The sequence below is a fragment of the Chiroxiphia lanceolata genome, chromosome 14, assembly GCF_009829145.1.
Source record: "Chiroxiphia lanceolata isolate bChiLan1 chromosome 14, bChiLan1.pri, whole genome shotgun sequence".
In the NCBI taxonomy this organism is placed as follows: domain Eukaryota; kingdom Metazoa; phylum Chordata; class Aves; order Passeriformes; family Pipridae; genus Chiroxiphia; species Chiroxiphia lanceolata.
In genome coordinates, this window is record NC_045650.1 from 12698671 (window position 1) to 12721631 (window position 22961).

General features: G+C 38.0%; 1 protein-coding gene across 1 annotated transcript in view; it reads right to left on the bottom strand.

The window, feature by feature from the left end:
* TENM1 (teneurin transmembrane protein 1) overlaps positions 1 to 22961 on the bottom strand; it is a 761012-nt gene that overhangs the window by 131254 nt on the left and 606797 nt on the right. The window contains 3 exon segments of the mRNA XM_032701921.1: positions 278 to 430; positions 9539 to 9777; positions 21769 to 22009. Of these exon segments, the coding sequence (XP_032557812.1) occupies positions 278 to 430; positions 9539 to 9777; positions 21769 to 22009 (633 nt within the window).

Here is a 22961-nt window from a genome sequence, read left to right on the forward strand (position 1 = left end):
CCTAAGACAGAAACCACATGCTCTCACTTCTCTCACAAAAGAAGGGCAATTACTGTGCTACTGAACCTTCCTTTCCTAATGGTCTGAGTTGGTTGCTAATTTCAGTGAGAGTTCTGCTAATGGAAACGATCTGGTTATGAGCTTTTAAAACCAATTTTAAAATTATACTAAAGAAGATAGAACCTGAACTCAAAATACTGTCAAAATGTAGCAAATACAGAATCTGAACAGTAGCAATGTTTAACTGTTCATCATCTGTCTTCTCATTCACACATACCTTTTTTTTCTGTTTTATCAGAAACTTTTCCTCCAATGGGTGAGTAAGTAGTATCCATGGATTCTGTTCCTTTATTTCCTTTGCTAACTCCATTTTCATAGAGCTGCCCTTCCACAGGTTGTAGTTGCCAGGTTAAACCAAACAAGTGTACTGCTGCAAAAAAATGAAGACCAATTAACTGATGTCTAAGCTACAGCACCTTCAGTAAGACTACGAAAGAATGTGATGACCTAGTTTCTGCAAAGTCAAGTATTACTTTGTTCTGTTAGTAATAAATCAGCATTTCAAGGGGGCTAATGAGCAATTTACTATTTTACCTTAAAACTCAATGTTTAATTAGTTTCCACACTTTTTTTTGGAGCTCAGCCAGGTCAGGGTGATGAATTTCTACAGCAATTAATGGAAATACTTGCAATTAAAAGGATAACAGTTGAATAAATTCAATATTGTGTGACAGATTCTAATGTTACATCAATGTTGTTCCTCAGCTCTTGACTCTCAAAGAGCTCAGTTTGTTGATTAAAGTACTGACAACAACTTCTCACCTCTCCAACCCAATCTAAGTAAAAATGTGCCCACTGCATTTCCAAACCTTTTCATTTAGGTTAAACATTAGTAAAAACACTGACTCCATAGATTTACTCTAGAATTGCACTGCAGATAAAAAGCTGGCTCTAGATCTAAAATACATGTAATTATTTTACAACACAAATTAACAGAAATATAATTGTTATTTATGTATGCACTATGAAATCTACTAACTAATCCTTTTAGGAAGTTATAAATTATCCTTATTACCATACACAGGGGCTGCCTACTCTACTTAGCTTGCAGACCCATTTGTGTTTTCTGCTTTCCTTTCTTTGTTTCTGATCTGAGGCCTCAAAGGATGGTAGGAGAAAGACAGCAACAGAGGATCTTATTTTAACATAATATGATACTGCAGTCAGTCTAGACAATTACCTAGGTCTTACTGAGAAGGGCAAAGTATTCCAAGGAAGAGGTTGCCTTAGCATTGAAGTAAGTCAGCGGGGAGGACAGATGACCCACTAAAATATGAATTGAGAATCACCCCCACTGAGGAGCTGAAATTGTCACATAAAGAGCAAAGCTCGAGCAGCAGCTCTTTAGCCACATGCAGCAATTTGCACTGAGTAGGATCTGCCCACAGTGGGAGCCTAAAAGGCAATATATTTGCTCTTCCTGAATCATGTAGGAACCTCAGAGACTCTCAGGAGAAGTGTGATCTAGAATGGGTCTTGCATTAAGAAAGTACATAATTTTATTCTGCACTTGCACGTACTTCAAGGAAAAAATCTCAAGACAACTGAGAAACTTGGAGTCCATTTCCCACGTGTTTGCTCACAAGCCTCCCTTGCATGCTGAAAAGTTAAAGTATAAAAAATTTAACAAAATCCCAAGCCTTGAATGGATTCCCTGCAAGGGCTTGCCAAAACTACCACAGGAAAGCAAAGCTGCCAATCTACAGTCATTAATTCCAGAACTGTGCACTCCTGGGTCACCCAACTACAGCTACATGATCCAAACGAAGCAAATGAGAGCATTACTATTGAATTAGTGAGGTGACAGTATTTGTGACTCATTTATATTTTTTATATTGGCTTCAGAAGAAGAAAGCCAAATTTACTGGATTCTCAAATCACTGACTCACCATCACATCTGGGCTCTGAAGACAAATCACTGGGCAGCAGATACCCACTCCCCAGAAGAGATATTAGAAGCTTACTCCAGTGTCAGTTGTGAGAACTCAAGCCAGAGACCTGCCTGGATTACTTCATATTCTACAGGATTGAAATCACCAAGGCACCATGCTAATACTTTGAAAATGGTCTTTCAGTCAGATCACACAGAGCTAAGGTCTGAGTTTTCAGCTTCTTAATGCAAGACAAATTATTTCTACATATGGAAGGTACAATAAAACCCAACGTGCCTTGACATCTCTAGAGCAGATGTTCTTGCTCCTGGCTTGAGCTTCTAGACATTATTATCATTTAAAGAGTTAATAACAACAAAAGGGAACAAAGTTCAATGGGACTGATAACTAAAGAATTTACATTTCATTTATACTAATGCAAATAATTACATCAGCACTTCAAACAGATCAACACTAGAAGCAAAACACAACTGCACACATAATTTCCTAAGACAGCATTTGCATGTGCTGCAGAGGGTATGTCACAAACGAAGGGCTGAATGTGTACTGCACCTTTTCCTTACTGCCTGTCTTTTCCAGATCACACACTCCGTGCGTGTTGTCATCCACTCGCACCAATTCCAATCATTTACTTGCTTCATCTTCCTTCAGGCTGAGGAAGTGCCGCTGTTTTTATAGCTCGTGCCAAAGCTTGGCAAGCTGGCAAAAGTATCTGTATCTATGTTTGACAGTCAGCTTCCTCCCTGAGAAACACCAACTGCGTTGTAGATAATGATGGTCTCTGCCAGCCTCGGACTTGCTGTCCGTGGGAGGTGACATGGGGCACCGGTGGGCCAGATTTGCACCAAAAAAATGGGCACAACTGAGTGCTTGGAGAACAAAGCACATTGCTGTGAAAATAAGGTCTGCTTGAGTTGAACTGAATGACTTCTAGCACTGCAGAAACCTGGTCACCTTGCAGTCTTAAAATCATTCCAATTTTTATTATGTTAGTTTTAGCTATCGAGAAATTACCTTCAGATCCAGGTGTCACTCTGACACTAACCAGACCACATACACCAGTAAAGCCATTCATTCCTCCATATACCTTTTTCAGAAGTTAACTACAGGGAATAATAAATGTTTATTTAGTAGACACAGAGCCCTACCTTGTCTCTTCCTTTTCTGTGATACTTTTCTTTTTACCTAGGGTATACATAATTCCTACAAATCTTGTTTCCGACAACATATGTACACTACATTTTAAATATACACTTATTTCACCAAATAAGATTACATAAAACTTTCAAATCTCTGTCTCTCAAATCTCTTTAGAAATAAGTAGGTATGTACTGAATTTCATTAAAAAGCTCAAAAGAACTTCTCTTTTGAGTCATTCTCTCTTTGACTTTTCTAGTGGATTTCTGGCTTTTGATTTTCCCCTTTTGCACAAAGGGGCACAGAAAATGCAATTCAACTGTGGGCCACAATGTCATTTCCCACAGCATAAATCCCTTTGCAAGGTTCTCAGCTGTATTTGCCATGTGTAATGCCCAGCTATAAGATCCTACTCCACAGACCAAATAGAAGATGATACCATCGGCTCTGTCCAACTTAGCACTGGGCTGGGTAAAAAGAAGAGAGATTCACTTTCTGATGAAGGCCTCTGCCCTTTACTCAGAGTTCAACCTTTCAGACTGAAGTTTACACAAGAAGACCTTGACTGCAGTACTCTTGAGGGCTGGTTGCTGACTAACAGTACGCAACCCCACCATTAGGATTAAAGATGCATTACATGATGTAGCTCAAGCTCACACAGAATACAAAACAGCTTTTGAGGTTTGATGACTACACATATTGCAGAAAAAGCAAAAGCTACTTTGGCTCTGCCTATCTGGCTTACCAAAAAATTTCTGCAATCACATACCCTGTATTTTGCAGCACCTAAAATACTTCAGCTACTAGTGGGGTGCACAAGGTCACTGGTGAACTGCTACAGTTTCAGGCAGAACCCAAGGACTGGTAGGGCAAGTGGAGATGAAACAGCTTGTTAGCTGGCACGATTGCAAAATTCCTACTTCTGTTAGGAGGAGCTGTGGTGAGTCAGCAGGAGCATCAGTCCCTAACATCCCCTCAGCTGGCCTAACTGAACCTCTCCTCTGACAGCTGAGTGCAATATTCTCCCTGCTGCTAGCAACTGCGCTTTTTTACCCAGCATTCTTGAACTTCCAACTTGATTTCTCTCTTTCCTTGGTTCTTCTATCCTACTGCAAAGCTCATCTGAAAAGATACTCTTTCTTGGCTTGCTTGAACCTCCAGTATAATCCCTCTGTCTATCTTTACATTATTACTTTGCTCTGTGCAATTTTTTTGCATGTTGCCATGAGCAGAGCTGCACGTTGCTTTCACTGAGGTGATCTGGAGGCAGGAAAATGTATCTGAAGGCAGAATTTGACCCTCCTTACATAATGTTTGGAGATAGGTCTTATAGGATGGATGCTATCATAGCTATATTTCACTAATATTTTATTAGATAGCCTTGTTTAATTCAAAGTTTCTGATAAAATTGTAACACAAAAGTAGAATTTTTTTTTATTTCTAAGATGCATTATGGATGTTATAGCAGATGCTAAATGTGGAGGAGTCTGTAATCTGAAGAGACTGGAAGATGCCACAGGATTATGGTGAACCTAAATTTCTTCCTCAATCACCTTACCCTGGCCAGGCTGCACAGTGGAGTCATGCAGGGTAACTTTAAATGATCTATCTCTCTCCAATATAGAAGATCCTACACATAGTACAGAGCTTTTCTGGGTAATTTATTATGCTTCTTAGGTAAAAAATAATTATTAGGTATAAAACAGATCTCTTGCAGAAAAAGATATATTAAAGGCCTACATCATCTACCATTTCCATAAATTTCCTTCATGGAACAAAGAGGTAAAAGCCAGTGTTACGTTATGCTGCCTAAGGGATTTTCTCTATCCAGAGGTAGGTTTCTGGTTGCTTCATGTTACTGCTGTAAGTGAAACCAGTCGGGCCACGCTCAGAACCAAAGCCTGGGTCTTTACCTCTGAAGTAAATGGCCAGATTTCTTATTTTATTCAACATTTAAACAAAACAAACTGACACTTCCAGATTGTCTACCTCAGTCCCCACAATTCCACGGCACACTACAGTAAATAAATATTCACAAAGATACAAGCAATTTTTTCAGCACTTGCTTTGTAAACTGGATTAACCCACCATCTGCTACGAAGCCAATGATCTAATTTAATTTATTCTTATCTACCTTCTGTGTAAGCACAGCTTGTCAACTCCGGTGCTACATGTTTGGCAGAATATGAATAAGAGCCTTGGCTCCGGTGCAAAAGAGACACTCGGTAGTGAGGAGACGTCAAAAAAGTCCTGTGCAATAAGCACTTACAACCTGAGAGCTGAACTTCAGAGGACAAAAGTCCTGCAAATGTGAAGTCCCTCCAAATTGCTGACCTCCACTCAAGGCTTCTGTTTAGCTTTCTCTGCTGTTTCCAGTTATTTTACAGAATCTCAGTAGATCATCTCCCTGAAGCCCAGACTTTAGAAGAGCTGTAATAGACTGTATACCAGCAGCTGACTACTCTTTCTGCACCTGCTCTGACTAAGTGCCAGAAAATGATTTGTTTCTGTAACTGCTAGCAGGTTCTGCTTATAAAACTGGATTTTACTGTGGCATGAAGCCACGGATGCATTGGTGTCTCACTTCCAGTAAAGGTGAAGCAATGTGAAAATATCTGCACGCAAATAAGAGTCAAAGTTCTGATCCTGACCTACAGAAGAGGTGATCTTCTGTAAGCTCGTTTTATAAAGAAAATACTACTTCATTCTGCTCTAAACAAATCTGAAAATTTGAGACTGCTAACATGTGATTCAGTCTTAAGAGTACTTTCTTTAAATCCATATTAAAGTGCTAAGTTATTTTTGACCAATTAAGGCATGATGAAATAAGGATTTTTCCATATATTTCCATATATTTGTTATAGCCACCTTAACCCTCAGCATTCTCCTCTTTCTCAAGCATTCTTCTCTTTATAGTTAACATATTTTTATACCTGAAAATACAAATATACTCCCCCTCTCCTGCAATCCTCCTAAAGGGATGATGGTTTCATTTCTCATTATTGACTTGTATTTTAGACTTAGGAACAAACAAAACCTAATCTTAGACAACAGCAGATGTTGTCAGACTTTCTCCTCTGAGTACTTAGAGATTTGTGCCAATATCAAATTTCTCAGTAAGACCCAGGATGTGAGAGAGAAGCCACCATGATTCCCAGCTGTGAGACCCTGTTGAACCTGTCCCAGGGAGAGTTCTCCCACTAAGGAATTCAATGACATTTCAGGGTTGTGCATCTGCATCACAGCTTTTACACAACTCTGAAATTTAGCATTGTTTACTATACCATTCTATTCTCCAGTGTAAATCAACATATTTTCCCCTTGAGCCTTCTCTGTGTAATTTCTATTTTTGTTACTATTTTATATTGTTTAAAGCTATGCAACCAATGTTATAAATCTATGCACTGAGATACATCTGTCCTTAAAATCTGGCCTGGCCCTTCCCAATGTACACGGAGTGAGAAATGGCAGGTCACGGTGGCAGGTAGCAGAGAGGCTTTAATTTCCTTACCCTCCATGTGAATATAATTTAAGACCCAACACCCATCTCCAGTGCATACTCATAAATAGTGATAACATCATGACGGATAGGGACAACTTCATATTCATACTTGAGAATACATTTGTATATAAAATACCCATTTCATAGTCAGGGATGGTTAAATTCAAGAACATGAGATGCAATTTTCAGAGGCACTGAACATTTGCATCACCTGCTGAAATCAATAGGAGCAGTAGGAGTTCAGCACCTTTGATCAATAGGACCAGTGATTTGCAAGTCCAAACCAGCTGCTGATAAAATGGTAAAGTATCATGGAAGAAAAATCCAACTTGCTAATGGGCTAAAAATAACTAACTAGATGAGCAGCCACATCACCCATTTTATTTGGCTTTAAGAAAATGATGTGCTGAAAAAACCAAAAAATATTACATTTCTTATTCTACTTCTTGGATTTGCCTAATTTACTCTTAAAATTTTTGGTCAAATTTCTTCTTTAATTGCTTAATTTTTTATTGCAATTAGTTCAAAAAAAGAGATTATTTACAATAATATTACACAATAGCAGGCTATTTTATACCCTACATAGCAACACAGATCAATATTCCGTTGGCCTGAAATTGCAGCTTGTAAGTTAATGCAGGCTGTGCCAAAAATACAATGATGACAACAATTTTGCCTTTACAAAGGCTAAGTTTGGTGCTGAAATTAAAATGAGTTCTGTTTTACAGTTTGGACCCAAGTCTGTAGTGATTACTCAGAGACAACTTTCTTTGACTTGAAGAAAACCTGCCTGGAGACAGGACTGTGGGACCTGAACCATGGTGAGCAAAGAATGAATTTTAACTTCAGAGTGTTACACACAGTCTGATTTTCTATATTCAACTACTCTTATTTAAAACATGCACATTTCAATTTTTGAAGTGAAAAATATGCAAGCCTACAGAGCAGTGAACTTTGAAAACACTTTATATGCTATTATTCATACCTAACAAAGGGAAAGAACTACACCTGAGTCATAAGAAGAGACCATACACTTATTTAAATATTTAACCAAACAGAGATGGGCAGCAGGAATATTAACTTGGAATGAGCTAACTAATACTACCTGAATCTGCAGGAAAGCTTATGCAACTGAAAAATGTCTGGGACAAACAAGAGCAAATAATGGCATCTTGAAAGTTTTCTGAATGAGAATTTCTGGTTCAGAAATTTATATTTTTCCATAGAAAACATAAGGAGAAAAAATAATAATTTATAAAATGCAAAGACATCTCTATTTTACCTGCTTCTGTCTAACTAAAGAAAATATGTTACACCCTTATGTAACCAAGCTATGCCCAACACAGACACATCTACAGGAGATTCACACAGAGCTTTTTAATTCATGGTGACAAGGAGTGCTTCCAGCCTTCTCAGGCCGATGACATGCACCAGTATATCCCTGGAAAGTTACAGAAATTTCAGTGGCAGACTGAAATCTAAAAAGGGATGAAACAGGCAGTGCTTCATCCAGATAAAGTCTAAATGGTGTGGGTGGGATATATGTGTAGCAAACAGATGAGGCTGCAAAAATTATACAGCCAGTCCTAACCGAGGGCATATGCTCACCAGCTGTTATGTAAATCTGCAATTAATGGAGCTTACGAGATCCTCAGGTGCTTTCAAATCATCATACACCAGAAATGATCAAATCTGCTTTCCCATATGCATTAGAGGAGGATGTTAGAAAAAAATCCCTCCCGATGAGCATCTTGCTGACAGTAACCAAAACCTGGTCACTATGGGACAAAGAAAAAAAATCCAAACCAGTGGAAAACAAGAAATGATTGCAATTGTAATGAATTTCACTATACAGACATTTATTCAGAGAATATAGAAAATCAATGGCCACTTATTGGTTTGGAAGTATCTGTATTTGGATGTCTGTCAAGTTTTACCAAGTATGAACTGTGCTCTTTCAGGCAAACCTGGAGTTATTCCCATTCAAACTATAAGATTGTCAAGGATACTCTGGTTCCTGCCACCTCTCAACTGGCATCTAAACCAACAGACTAAGAGTGTGTGTGAGACAGAAAAAACTAATTAGATTTTCCTATGTTTACAGAAGCCACAGTCACATTCTAAGATTCTACACACAGAATGTTCTTTAATATTTTTAATTCAGATTGAAAAAACAATGTGATAATTACTGTTCAGGCAAAATGTCATGTAGTAAATCACAAAGACTTGCTCCCCTATGTACATTGCAACTACACTGACTTCAAGCCCACCTTCAATATATCTGTCTTCCAAAAACAAACCCCAGGAAGCCGTTTCGAGCTGCTCGAATAAATCCTGTCAATATATTTTGCTACCAAAATTACACTTAGGTATATGTAACATTTTTTTTAAAACATGAATTCAATAAAGTGATAACAAAATGTATCTTAGAACACATGGTGTAAAATTCTATGTATTTTTAGAGCTAGTTGTCATTCTAGCCAATGATATAACAATTGAGAGGAAAAATGATAGATTTAAATGGTGAAGAGATTGAAGAATTGAACTAAAGGTAGCAAGGCTAAATACCATCAAACATTACCAGTCTTTCCAGACAATTCTTTAAGAGCAACAATGTTGTAAGGCTTAACATGAAAATCAAATGTTTAATTTAAGAAAATATCACAGCAACTAAAATCAGTAGGAGTCCTCTGCTAGTATAAACATGCAGTCTTGAATAACATTTTTTTCTCTGTTAGGCAGCATCAAGGACAACAGAGTAGAAAGTTAATGAGAATTCCATGTTTTGTTCAGCCTTTGGCCAACGTGGCATTTTGTTAGCCAGAATTTACAAAGCACCAATGGCAAACATTAATAGTAAAGCATGATTTGTGCTAGTGTAAAGAAGGCAGGACAACGGAACAGAGAAGATAAAGGATAATTCAGCAGAGGGGGAAGCAGAGCTTACCGATAACGTAGGCGAGCAACAGCGCCAGGGTCACCGTGATGGCAGTGGCACTCAGAGCTGTGCACTTCCAGTTGCAACACCTGTAAGGTTTGTTAAAAGTGAAGGCAGGTCTGGAAAAGGTGCTTCTAGGAAGAGGCCTAGGAGGTGGGGAGTAAACAGTATTGGATGTTAAGGGATAGTTCTGACTGGCTGCGCTGAAGATGGCTGAAGACCCAGATCCATGTTTAAACAGGAAATGCCTACAAAAAGAAGACAAAGAACCATGTTGTTAAAACCACTTTGTGATGTAAAAAGTGAAAGGAACTATATCAGCATATGCCCCATATGTGGTTGTAAGCACAGTGTGGTAAATACTGCACATATCCACAGAAAATATCAAAGACAGGAAAACGTATTTCAATACCCTCAGTACTGGAAGTTTTTCAACCACACCACAAGATTTCCAGCAATTTTTAGTGAAATCGTATAATATAAATGAATTCTAAACTATGCTCCCAGTGTTTCAGAGTATTGCTGAGGAAAGGCTGTTTCTCAGCAGAGCACCTGGGATCCTCCAAAGATGAGCAGCCCCTGTGTGCCTTGTACACAAGTGTGCCAGAGACAGGGGAACTGTTGCCAGCAGTACCCACTCCATCCAGAAACACACAACTGAGTTCACCTCACCAGGAGTACCCACAATATGCTGAAGCCACTTACTACTCTGACCACTTATTTTTTACCATGGAATATAGGAAATAACAGAAAAAAAAAAAAAAAGGTGACTACTTAGTCACCTGATCTACACGGATAATCCATTTTGAAGGACTGCAGTTACTGTATAGGTAAGTACAATTTCTTTACTGTTCTTAATTGAGCTATTTTGAGAGCAGTTTTTCTTCAAATGCTTTTGCCTACTGTGGTGATTCTCAAACACACTAGGAAAGAATTCATCTGGAGACCTATTTCAGCATACTTTTCAGGACTGATTGCCTTCAAGAAAAAAAAGCAAAGACTTACATTAGCACAAAAAATAAGGTACAGAAATGTGCCTTGCAGAACAGGCTCTGGTGCAGAAATATAAAGTGGTTACTTATAGGACAAAGGGTGCTTTTCAGGACTGTCAAGTGCTCTCCAAGAGAATTTGGGAAAAGTTATTTAACGTTAAACAATAGCTTATTGTGTTATGTACTCAGAAGTTGTGGCAAAAAGGACAAGTTCAGGGCTGACCATACCAACCACTTATTCTTTTGGAAACATCAACTTTCTTTGGACCTTCTTTCCTTTGTTTTATCCAAGGGAGCAAACTTCTTCAGTGCACTCTTTTCTGACAGGTGCACATCTAAATCTCATGCCACAGCCTGCACCCAAAGAAGTTTAGAACATCTCAGTGTTCCCCTGTCTCGAGCCATGAGGTCTGAGCTGAGAAAGCAAGGGAAATGGCATTGACACTACACAGCTTGAAAGAACAAGGTCCACCTTGGCCACAGGGCTGCCACTTGAGTATTGTTTCAGCCTGAATCTCTGTAGACTTTCTGCTGAGTACCCCAACTCAGGGAGGCTTTTCCTAGAGACCAGCATTCAACTCTCCTGAGCTTGCCAGCTCTTGTTCTGGGACCCAGACACTGATGTGAAGCAACCACCAACCTGCAGTTCAGACAGGCCCTACCATATCACCTGTGCTGGGGGTACAGGTTGCTCTCAGTTGTTTCTGCCAAAACTAAAGGAGGACCTTGTGTTTAGAATCTTATGCCACTGTGGTTCCTGCAAGCCAAAAATCACAGACACCTTTCAGCTGAAGTTAACTGGCCAATGCTGACATGATCCAGAATCTTCCCAATGGCAAATGTACCTGTACACCCTTCAGCAAAGCACAAGGGAAGTTTTTGAATGCATGTGTGGATCAATCAACCTGTGCTGATAGAATTTCTTTGATGGATACACAGCAGGATGTACGCAGGATCAAACACTCAAGAGTATGAAACATGGTTATACTGTGACATTTGACTTTAAGAATATTGTAAATACATGTTCCTGAAAAGGTAATTGCTAAAATCATGTAATGAGTATGATATTATGTATTTCTACTATAAGATTTTAAAAGAAAGCTTACAATTTTCAAAATGCCAGATTATAGAAAATAAAAAGGTATTACAGAGCAGTTTTGTCTTTTAAAGGGCCCTTTATTCAGATAGTTACAAAAAAAAGAAGGTAAATGAGAATACAGGTTAGCTTGCATCACTGTTTACAGTGCCTATGAATCAGGAATCTTATGATTAAACCATGAGAATGAAATTTGAGTACTAGTTACTGCTCGTCATAATTACCCAAGTGAACCACACTCGGACAAAACAGGACAATTAACCCTGACTGAGTGCAGATCCTGGCATTATATCACACAACACAGCCTAGTTTTCCTTCCCACTGACTTTCACAGCTGTAGATATGTACATTATAGAGATGGCAATGCTCTGAACATTGTAATGTTACCCGTGACTCATTAAGTTCAAAAATTCTAAACTCAAATATAGCAAAATAATACATTCAAATGAAGTAATAGAACTGCCTACAGGACTTTATAAACCTGCTTCCTTCCTACCAGGCCATGAGATCACAGCTGGTTATTTTGGATTCAATGCTTCATTGTCACACATGGAGGCTTTTGCAAGTATGGGAAGTTTTACTTCTCAGTCAGCAGTTAAGATACAGTCACTCAGACTTCTGGTAGGAGAGAATGTCAAGGCAAAATTCCCATTGATACTCAAAGAAATAGAAACAGAATCACCATATAATGTTATAAGATATAAGCATATACATATAACAAGTATGTATGCATATATACATATATATACACACAAATATTATGAATATAAAAAGCCAACTGTTCTTTACTTGCTTTATGTATTCAAGACATAATGACAAAAACTACTTATTTGATAATTTCTCATTTAAATTTTTTGGAAACTGCAGCAAAAAGGTCTGATATTGGCAGTATAGATTGTCCTTTATAGTGCATAGCTCAAAGGCATCAGAGGTAAAGGGAAGGAAATGCTCAACTGAAAGTTGTTATTATTAAGGCCCTAACAGCCTCCAATCAATAGCCAGGAATAATTTCATTCTCTTGCAGAGGGATTTATAAAAGGGGCCTGATGGTAAAATGCCAGTGTGCAGAGGGACTCTATTATCAGAAGAGAGCACAGAAGCTGGATCCAGCTCACTCCATTTTGGACAGATGACTCCATTCACACAGAGTAGAATTTAAATCGCTCTAATTTGTAATAAAACTGAGATTCTGAAGCAATGGCACACTGAAACTGAGCTACCAGTGAAATAATGTTGAGAACACGTTAAAAAACCCAATTGTTTATGCCTTCCATTTTTCTGAGAGTATATTGAGTACCCAAAGACATTTCTATAGAATTTGAAAAACACTGGTGGCACAAAGACAAATTTCCAAAGCTAGACTGTGACTATGTTCTCATAAACTCAGACGACTCCTCATCTGTCTGAGCACACCACTGTTCCCAAAGGATGTCAGGACATGCTAAACTGTTGCTATCAATTCTATAAAATCAGACACTCTCTCCAAAGAGCAAAATAATAAAACCTGCAGTTCAAAAGTTTAGATGTGACTGCAGCCTGGTGTGTGCTTTAATATTTGATCGAGGAGAAAAGCTGAGGCTTTTTTTTTTTTTTTGTAAGCTGGGAACACAAGAAAAATCAGAGAATTTATAAGGATAATTTATAACGCCACTCCTTCCAACCGGAGAAATTCTAAATGTTCACAAAAACATCAAAAACATCCATAAGGAAGATGATAATATTCTCTTAAAAAGAGAAATATAGGACCTAATCTGTAAGTCACTTATTTGTGAAATAAAAGTCACTTAATATTACACTGATAATTCCAATACATGAATAAATATTAAAGGCTCAGTAATAACCTCATTTATAGAAGAGGTAGTTGGAAAACACTTCCTCTTGGAGATAACCACCCCTGTTTGCCTGCCTATCCATCTGTTCATTGCTACAAATGTAAAGATTTTGAACTTTGCATCCTCTCAACTGAAGTTAAGTGGAAGAAAAAGATCCTACCAGACTCAAAAAAATTGTGGTGGGGTAAGATCAAAGCCCTCAACACCACCATCCCCCACTCCCTGAATGCAACAAAACCAGCAAAAGGCCCTGTGAGCTTCCTTTCCCAAACTCAGCTCTTTGCCCTCTCCAAGCCCCTCTTGCTGCCCATCCAGTGTCCAGCACAGCACACGCTGGTGAGTGAAGCACAACACACAGAGGCTCATCAGCAGCCAGGTCTTGACCTGCCCTGACGTGTTCAGTAAAGAGAAAAGCACTGAGGGAAGGGAGTTGTTGGGGAGTTCAGGCGACACAAGGCATGAAATTAGGCCTCTCAGTCCTGCTGATGGCAGAACCAATTGCATTCTGGAAAGCAGCAGCTTCATGCGGCTCATCTGAGTGCTCGTTTAACCTCGAGAGGGACGGCAGATAACTCCAAGAGTGCAGTTCATACAAATGATGAATTCTCAGCTAAGAGGAGGTTAGAGAAGAGTTCTCTGAGTCTAACACTCTTCTCTATCAGGATATTTCGTTATGTACTTTTGGCTTCTTATCTGGAATAGTAATTTAAGTCTTACAAAAGCTACTTGTGAAGCAACGTCCCAGCTGAATTCATGTGGCGGCAACGTAATATTATTACAGAAACCAGATTAACCCCACAAAGAATTCCATAATTAAATTCTGAGAAAATGTCTTTCTATCCCAGTACTGTAGAAATGTCCCTCAACTTTGTCAAGGGCTTAGTATCACTTCTCTAAGTTCTATGCACTTCCTCAGTGCCAGGCATCTGTAGACCTAGAATTCCACCTTCATCTGTTCCCATGACATGCTTTCTTTCCATTTCTATTAAAAAATCACAGGTTTGTAAGAAGAAAAATGAAGAACAAAAGCAGATTTGAAAGGGAGCCACCTGGTGAGTTAGAAACACAAATCTTGGTATACCTTGACCAAAAAATTAGTCTGCATTTCTTCTGCATAAACCAAGTAGGAAGACATTTGTACTTGTGTGTTTTGCATTTGAGAAATAGTTACTTAAAGCATTACTAATTGCTGCAAAGCTTTGTGAGAGGAAAACTAAGAAGACGTCAGTTCAATCACTGAAAATTCTCAATTTCTTTTGAGCTAAATTTATAACTGCATGTAATGCATATAACTGTATATCTATACCAATGTTTAATTGAAATAATTCCTTTAGATGTCAACAGAAGCACAAAGGGAATTTTTAAGAGGCACAGCAGCTGAAATGTAAGAAGGATTCTGATTTTTGCTATAACCAGAAACTATATGAAGACAGTAGTCAAAAGGGGTTTGGAACTGATATGTTTGCCCATCTACTTTGGCAAACATCAACAAGGAGCCCATTGGTACTTATTTTAAGCTATTTCATATTTCCTGTGACAGTGGTAAGAAGCAGAAATTTGCTCTTTCATGATTTTCTACCCATTCTATTCTGTACCCGAAGTGTGGGGGGAAAAACAAAGGAAACTTCTAAACTTAGATAATAATCAGAATAAGGACCTGTCTTTGTAAATCTGGTATATGTCATGCAGCAAACTATATAGGATAAAAACAAGACAGATATTCTGAGGTAATATACAGGACAAGGCACCTACTTGGCAATAAAGATACACACACTATACCCTCATCTTGAAAACCAACCCAGGGAAGCTGTATCTGAATATAAGACTTGACATATCATTATAGATAGAATCTGACCTATAATTTTATCTGCTTTGTTTCACCTTTTTGTGTACAAGAACTGCAGGAACAAGAATTCTCATGGGTGAAAGAAGAGGGAAATGGCCATGAAAGCTATTTGTTTAATTTATTAATAATTCTATTTTTACATGCATAATTGAAATAAATTTGAACCCCCCTGGAGATTTGTCTTTGGGAATAGAACTGCTTTGTTAAAATTTCCTCTTTGAACTTGACTTGCTTTTTGAATCATTCATATAAAATTGCTTCCCTTTATTCACTCATATTTTCTTTATATAGCATTTGAAAACTCAGCCCTGTGACCCTGGATGTGAAAGGATGTAAAAGGAATCTGTATCCTTTACTTTTCACTTTAGTACAGAACAAGAAATGTTGCAATGCTGACTCACTTGTCTGTTGTTGCTGTAAGGCAAACTAAGCCTATTAACCAGGTGGCTAAACCTTCAAGTCCCTGGCAGAAATCTGGGACAATAATTATATAGATATAGGACAGTGCCAAAATCAATCAGGAACAGTTTCTAAAATGGACCAGTTGTCCAAAACACAACTACTTTTTGGTTTTATTGGCTAATTAAAAACAAAACAAAACAAAACATTACCACATGGAGGACATAAATTACTCTTGTATTTTTGGTTTTGTAAGTGGAAACACTGTGTTTCATAGAAAGCTAACAGGCTGCTTGCTCATTGGTGGCCGTAAAATAGCAACATAGCTTTACTTTTAGTTATAACTTTATAAACCATATCATTATTCAAAATAATGAGCAAAGAGTATCTGCAATGTGATTGTTCAAGTTACTATAGTTAGCCTGCATAAAAAACCCTTACACAAATTCCAGGGAAGCCCACACCAGAGCTTCTCACAAAGAAAAAATACAATAGAGTATATGAACAATTTAAATCACCTTATTGTCCTTGGTGACTGGATCCCAAATTATTCAAAAGCAGGACCCTCAAGTACCATTCCTGCTGACATGAAAGCTGTACTTCATTGCAGCTGACAAATGTTTGTATTTTTATTTTCATTAAAGACACCTTGATTCCCACATTATTAAATTTATGGTCATATTTACGGCTTTTATTTTAAGATCGTGGTCATATTTACAGTTTTCAATTTCTCTTTTACAATTCAGAAGACTGAAATATTTTTAGATATTTTCTGCTGTGCAGTGAAAACACACGGGACTCAGACTGAATTTAAACCCCTTTGCCATGTGTCTGTTTTTAATATGGTCAGCTTCTATATTGGTCAGATTTATTGTTTAATTAGGTAGAAAATGAGAAAATACAAGTGAAATGTTACAACAGCAAATACTGCCTGACATGATTTGAAGAAAAGATCATAAAGGAAGCCCTCCCCTGCATTTACTCTTGGAATAGCCCCAGATCTGGTCATTTAACTCAGGAGTAGGTTCCATTGGCAAACAAGCTCCTAATGAATTGCAATGCTCAAACAGAAATTGTCTCCCTGCTTGGTGGCTTATGATCATCAACACCTGTCTGCCTTGGGAGCTGTTAAAGCCATTCTGTTTGCTATGGAAACATTGAACTGGGGAAAAAAAAGGTAGGCACAAAAGTGCTTTCTGTGTCTCTGCACTGGAGGAACGATTCACAGGACCCACGAGATGCTCAAATGCAGAGACCAAGGAGAAAGAACAAACCTTGCAAAGAGTTCACAGCAAACCGTGTCAGTGTGTATCTAGATATGTATTTTTATTTAATTATTTTTGCTTCTAGAACTACTCCAGCTTACACACAACGGGACTGTGTAGAGGTACCTGTGATTTGAAAGGCTATCAATGTACTTTTTGAAGAGCACAAATAAGTATATGCTTGATTTAAAAAGAAGAAAGGAAAACCCTAGTACAGAATAAATCCCTTGCTTGTTGTCAAGATCCCCCCACATATGAGAGAATTATAATCAAGATACTTTTAGAAAAAAAAAATCCAGCTAGTCATAAATATGCACCTTAAATAACTGTATAATGGAGAAAGAAATTACTCCATCTCTGTGATGACCTGAATATACTTCTTGCACCCCAAAACTCTCCAAGTTTTCAAGTGTTTAGAGACATAATCAAAGTTTAGGGCTCTGAAATATTGCTGAATAGTAACTGAAAATCATAACTGCCTTGAACCCCAAATACTTCTCTTATTATTCTAGTACTTCAAAGTTTTATATAAATTAATGATAATTGAATCCCAGGGTTATGGTCTGGTACCTCACTGTCCCTTTAGAGGAGCTATTACCATGGTGATAAGATTGCTTAAATTAAGCTGTCTTTTTCCACAGGACTTGGCTCATTGCCAGTGCAGTGAAGGGAGATTTCAGTCCATTCAGCACAGCATTAACCTTACTGCCAACACTGCTAAATGGGTTAGAGGAACTAGGAAGAAATTTGATTTAAAAAACGAAGGAACAAGCAAATATGTTAAATACTGAAGCACAAAACATGACTAGTTTCAAATCTCACTTTGAAAGAAAATCAAAATTAGCTAAGTTTTGAGATTTAGACAGAAAACCTAAAAATTCCAATGTTTTGGTGACCTAAATGCAAAGCTTTACTCAAAATAAGTGTGTCCAATGGTTTATCAGACTATAGGGAGGATGAGAGAAAATGTCAGGTAAGAATTCCTACTTAACATCTAGTTTTTACTTCTTATTTGGGAATTTGACTGAAGTGGGAAAATAAATAGCAAACAGTAGAAAAAAACCACAAAACCAAACAAAAAAGCAAGATATGGAAACAAATAACTGAGTGAACTAGCAGGGCATGGAGCAAATGAAAAACACTACTTTGAATTGTCAGGGTTTAATACCTACTCCATAAAAAGCAGTAAATTATGTACAGATGAGGCTGTCAGAGATAATGACAATGTATTACAGTGTAAATCATAAGATTTGAAACATTAGAGCAAAGTATCTGTGAAACCTGAAAAAACAATTATTTTAGTGAAATGCAAGGGAACAGGCAATAGGTTCCAAGTGCTTTATTCTCGGGGAGAAGAAAAAAATCAATTTATGTAAGAACCCAATAACATTATCCTAAAAAAGAGAATCAATGTTTCCTGAGTTTTTATGCGTTGTGAGAGATCCTTGCAGTCTTTTTCTGGCAATACTTACAAATTATTTCTCAGTGTGACAATGAAATTACTTCATGTTCCTAAGTAATTTTAATAATGAACATGTTATTCTTCCCAAACAGGGTGTGCATGCACACAGGCAGAGCCTGCATTTGCATTACAGTGCTGAAGGTGCAGCACAGTCAGTCACCAGCTTGAGCTGTTACACCTCCTACAGCTCTTCTCCAATTTCTTCATCAACAGCTGTTCCATGACACATCCTCTGAAGTTTTAAAGGTGTTCTTAATTCTTATTTTTGTTCGGGATGCTTATAATCAGAATAATTGCCAGAGTTAAACAGTTGGCCTTGGCAATGACACACAGATAAACTCTAACCTTGGCTTTGATAAAAGCTTCTCTGAACTTGAACAAGTCATTTCATCTTTCCAACTCAGTCTCGTCATTAAACAGTTGGGTTAGTAAGCTAGGTCCTGACAAAACTGTTTTGCAGATTAGTGTATATAACACCCCTAGATGAAGCACAAACCAGAATTTCTGATTTGCCCTTTTCTGTAAAAATATAACCAAGTTTTACTCTCCAAAAAACCTTTCAGAACACACACCTCAGCATACATCTTTACTACAGCCCTTTGTGGTCTAATCTAGGGTTTCAAATTCTGATTAGGTAAGAATACATGTTTAATCAGAAAACTGCAAGTTTTTTCAGAACTATAGAATTTTCTTTGACATAAATATGACACAATATCATTATGAGCAGACTCATAAACTTGCTTAATTTCTGACTGTCCAGAGTGAACAGGTTTTACAGTCACATGATTAGTTCTAGGAAATATTCTCCTGTCTGAAAATTCTCTAATATTCCACAGCAGTAGAGAAAACATCAAGCACATGTGCTGATTATGGATTAACAGGAGATACAGCTGGAAAAAAAGCTGAACATGTGCATTCCGATTTTTGCCTAGTTGTTACAGTAGGGAATACATTACTGTCTAAGTCTTCTTTTTGATGCAAATGTTCCAAACTAAAAAAACAATAATCTGCTTAGACACATTAGGTATGTAGATATTAGGTAGATTTGGTACTATTAAAGATTTAGCACAGAAACATGGCTGCCATTAACATGTTTCCCCTTGTTTTGTAGGATTATTTTTAATGGGCAGCTAAACATTAACAAAGAAGGAAAGCAAGAGAATCCAGATATTAGGCCAAAGTATCTGTTCAATTCTAGCTGAATCATTCACTGTAAAAGGAAGAAAAAACAAGCTGCAAGCCCTTCTTTTCTCTAAGGCTGTGTGTGTGCTATAGACTTCTGGGAAGTGGTGATCACAAATGTTTTTTATTACAACGTTCCCCTGCTGTAGCACTTGTCTGCACATAAACTGCAGATACATCTTGGCAAACAGACTCACAGATTCTCCTTTTGGATTATATAGCCTTTCAGCCAGCTTCTTAGGAGGCTGCAGGGAGCAACCAGAGGGGGCATGAAATCAGCTGAAACAACCACTGAAGGACCGGAAAGCGGAAAATTCCCAGACTTAGTGAATGAATAATGTGCAGCCCAAAAGATGGTTTCCATCCTGAATTCCTAATCCAATGCACAGCCCTTTACATAATTATAGATCTACCTATATATCTCCGTATTTGTGTTTGAGAAGCTTCAAATTTGCAAAAAATAATAAGAAACCAGAATAATTAAACTGACCTCAAAAGAGAAATGTATTGCAAAATATTTTCCCCCAGTGAGGTCTGATGAGAATCCAGTGAACAGGGATGCAGGGAGGCTAAACAAGATCTACCTGGCTGTTAATTGAAGAGAACCAAAAGGTACTTCAAGGGTACAGAACACCGAGGGATCAGCCTTCTTGCAGCAGAAGGTATAGACAGATACATAAGATTGTTACACGAGAAACGACAGAGATTCATCTTTATAAAGACTGTGTAAGCAGACTCTTTTAGCTCTAGAAGGAGTAGCTGAACTAAAATGTTGTTTATGTTCTCTTTTGGAGAAAAGTTTCCATCCTCCTTGATTCTTTTTGAGATTTGTCCTTAAGATAAATAAGGAAAGTTTTATTTCAGAATGAATTGGCGTATTCTTCAATCCCAATTTAATAGCAGAACTAAAACTTAACACTTCTGATGAGGAGCAGTTAAGTGTTTAAAGATGGATACTAAAATTAAGTTTTGTAATAAAATAAAAACAATCTTCTTATAAGAGAACCAAATTTATGTTTCAGTGATTAATTCTGATAACTGGACCTTGGACATATGTGTTTAAAAAGAAAACATTTCCATGCGTAATACCTTTTATTTTCTGGATCAAATTAGGTGGATGTTAGACATGCTCCTGTTTCAGCAAACAAAACTTTCACAGAGAGTCATGCATTTTACATGCTTTAAAATGCCAAAATCTAAAGGAAACCCTAGTTAAAACCTCCTGGTGTTTTGCTCACAATGAAGAGGACTGAAGAAAATCAAGGTCTTGTTTTAAAAATCAAGTCAGCAAACACACTATAGTTGAAAGCCATCAAATTAGCTAATACTTATCAGGAAGAAACAAACAAACAAAAAAGCTTATTATAGCAGAAAAGTCAGAGGAGACTGTGCAGAACTTCGAGTACTGAAATACAGGTTGTCTGAATACAGAATGTGTTTGTGATCAGTTATACTTCAGAGTAGATTATTTGTGTAAATTGTGAATGATCCTGAAGTTGAACCTCCCTTTCCCAGCTCCCAAAGGTAAGGCTTGCCATGCTCAATACCTGCCTTGGGCCTGTATCATTTCTCCATTACCAAATGATTATCAAATTACATTCTTTGTGTATAGATGCAATAAAGTATTTAAATACACGTTGAGGAAAATATTATTTTAGTATTATTTCCTACCTAATCCACAGGAAACCTACAGCCTGACTAAATGAATTCCAGAGGTCCCTTTCCACCCCAACCCCAATCCTAACCATTGTGTGACTCTGTGCGACTCCAGAAGTGCCAGAGTGCACTGATTAAACCAAACCTCTATTTGCTGATTACAAAATGGTCCTGGGAGAATGTGGGAGGCAAGACAAATGCACAAGCACAAATCCTGACCGCAAACAACCACAAAATACTCATGTAACCCACACACCTTAAAGAAATCAACATCTCCCAAAACTTTGCAAAATGTGCATTCATCAGTATTAACGATCTAGATGAACCAAGCAAACAAGGCCTCGTGTGGCTGCTCAAATCAAAACACACCAGCATGTCCTGAATGACAAACTTGTAATTGCCCATCACCATCTCATGGCACTGCCAGGCCACCTCCCCATTTTTATTTTTTTTCCTTTTTTCCCCCCCCAGCATTTGAGATACTTTGCGCACCAAAGGTTGGTCTGTACCTGGTTTCCAGCGGGATGTTGCTGTTCAGGACCCAGCTGTTATGGAGATGCACTGAGTCCTGGGTACTGGTGGGGGGAGTTGGGGCAGCAGGACTGGGCTGGCTGCGGGTGGTCATGGATCTTCTCTGGAGAGAGTCGGCCGTGGGAGGCGGTTTCCTGGCGCAGGTGCAGGCGTGAGGTGGTGGAGGCGGTGGTGGAAGGGGTCTGAAGGTAAACTGGTTATGTGGGCTACCTGGCATATCTGAAACAACATGGGAAAAGCACAGAAACCCCACAGAGGGTTATTACTTAAGAAGAAAGATGAAGACAGCGTTTGAATGTCGTTTTTGCGGTTAGCGGTTCATTTATGTTCATTTTAATTACAAAAAAAAAAATAAAAGGAGACTAAAGTCTTAAACTGAAGGAGGACAGATTTAGATGAGATATTAGGAAGAAATTCTTTATGGTGAGGATGCTAATGCACTGGCACAAGGTTGCCCAGGGAAGTTGTGGATTCTCCATTTATGGAAGTGTTCAAGGCCAGGTTGGATAGGGTCTGAGCAACCTGGTCTAGTGGAACGTGTCCCTGCCCACGCCAGAGGGGTTGGATCCAGATGATCTTGAAGGTACTTTCCAACCCAACCCATTCCATGATACCACGATATAATAATTATCGGGAATAAAGCATTGTGCTTTATCATGTTATTAACCCTGTTTCCTCTAAAATAAGTTGCAACATGTGAAATAATTTAAAATATAACAATCTACTGAAACAGAGACTACCAGATACAGACACACACCCTACAGTGCTGTAGTTCAACAACAACAAACAACCCAAAAGAAACCAAAAAAATAAAAAGAAAAGAAAAAGAAGAAGGTATAACATCCACTTAATTTGTCATAGGATTTTGGGGGGACTAAGGTGAAGAACAAATAAATCAAGCTGACAGTGAATTGCAGCACAGATACAAGCTGATTTCATGAGGTATAGTTCTCATTTAAGAACATCTGTGAAACAAACAGACACAGTATAAAAATTAGTTTTGCACCCTAACAAACATCTTTCATAAAACAAGGTTAACACATTTCTGCGAGTCTGGTATTACATTTGTTAAATGGGAGCTGAGAAAAGGTCTCTGAAGCACTGATGATCCAGACAGCCATAGAAAAGGTTCTAAGGCAGACGAGCTGGCAAGGAGCTCACAGCCACTGGG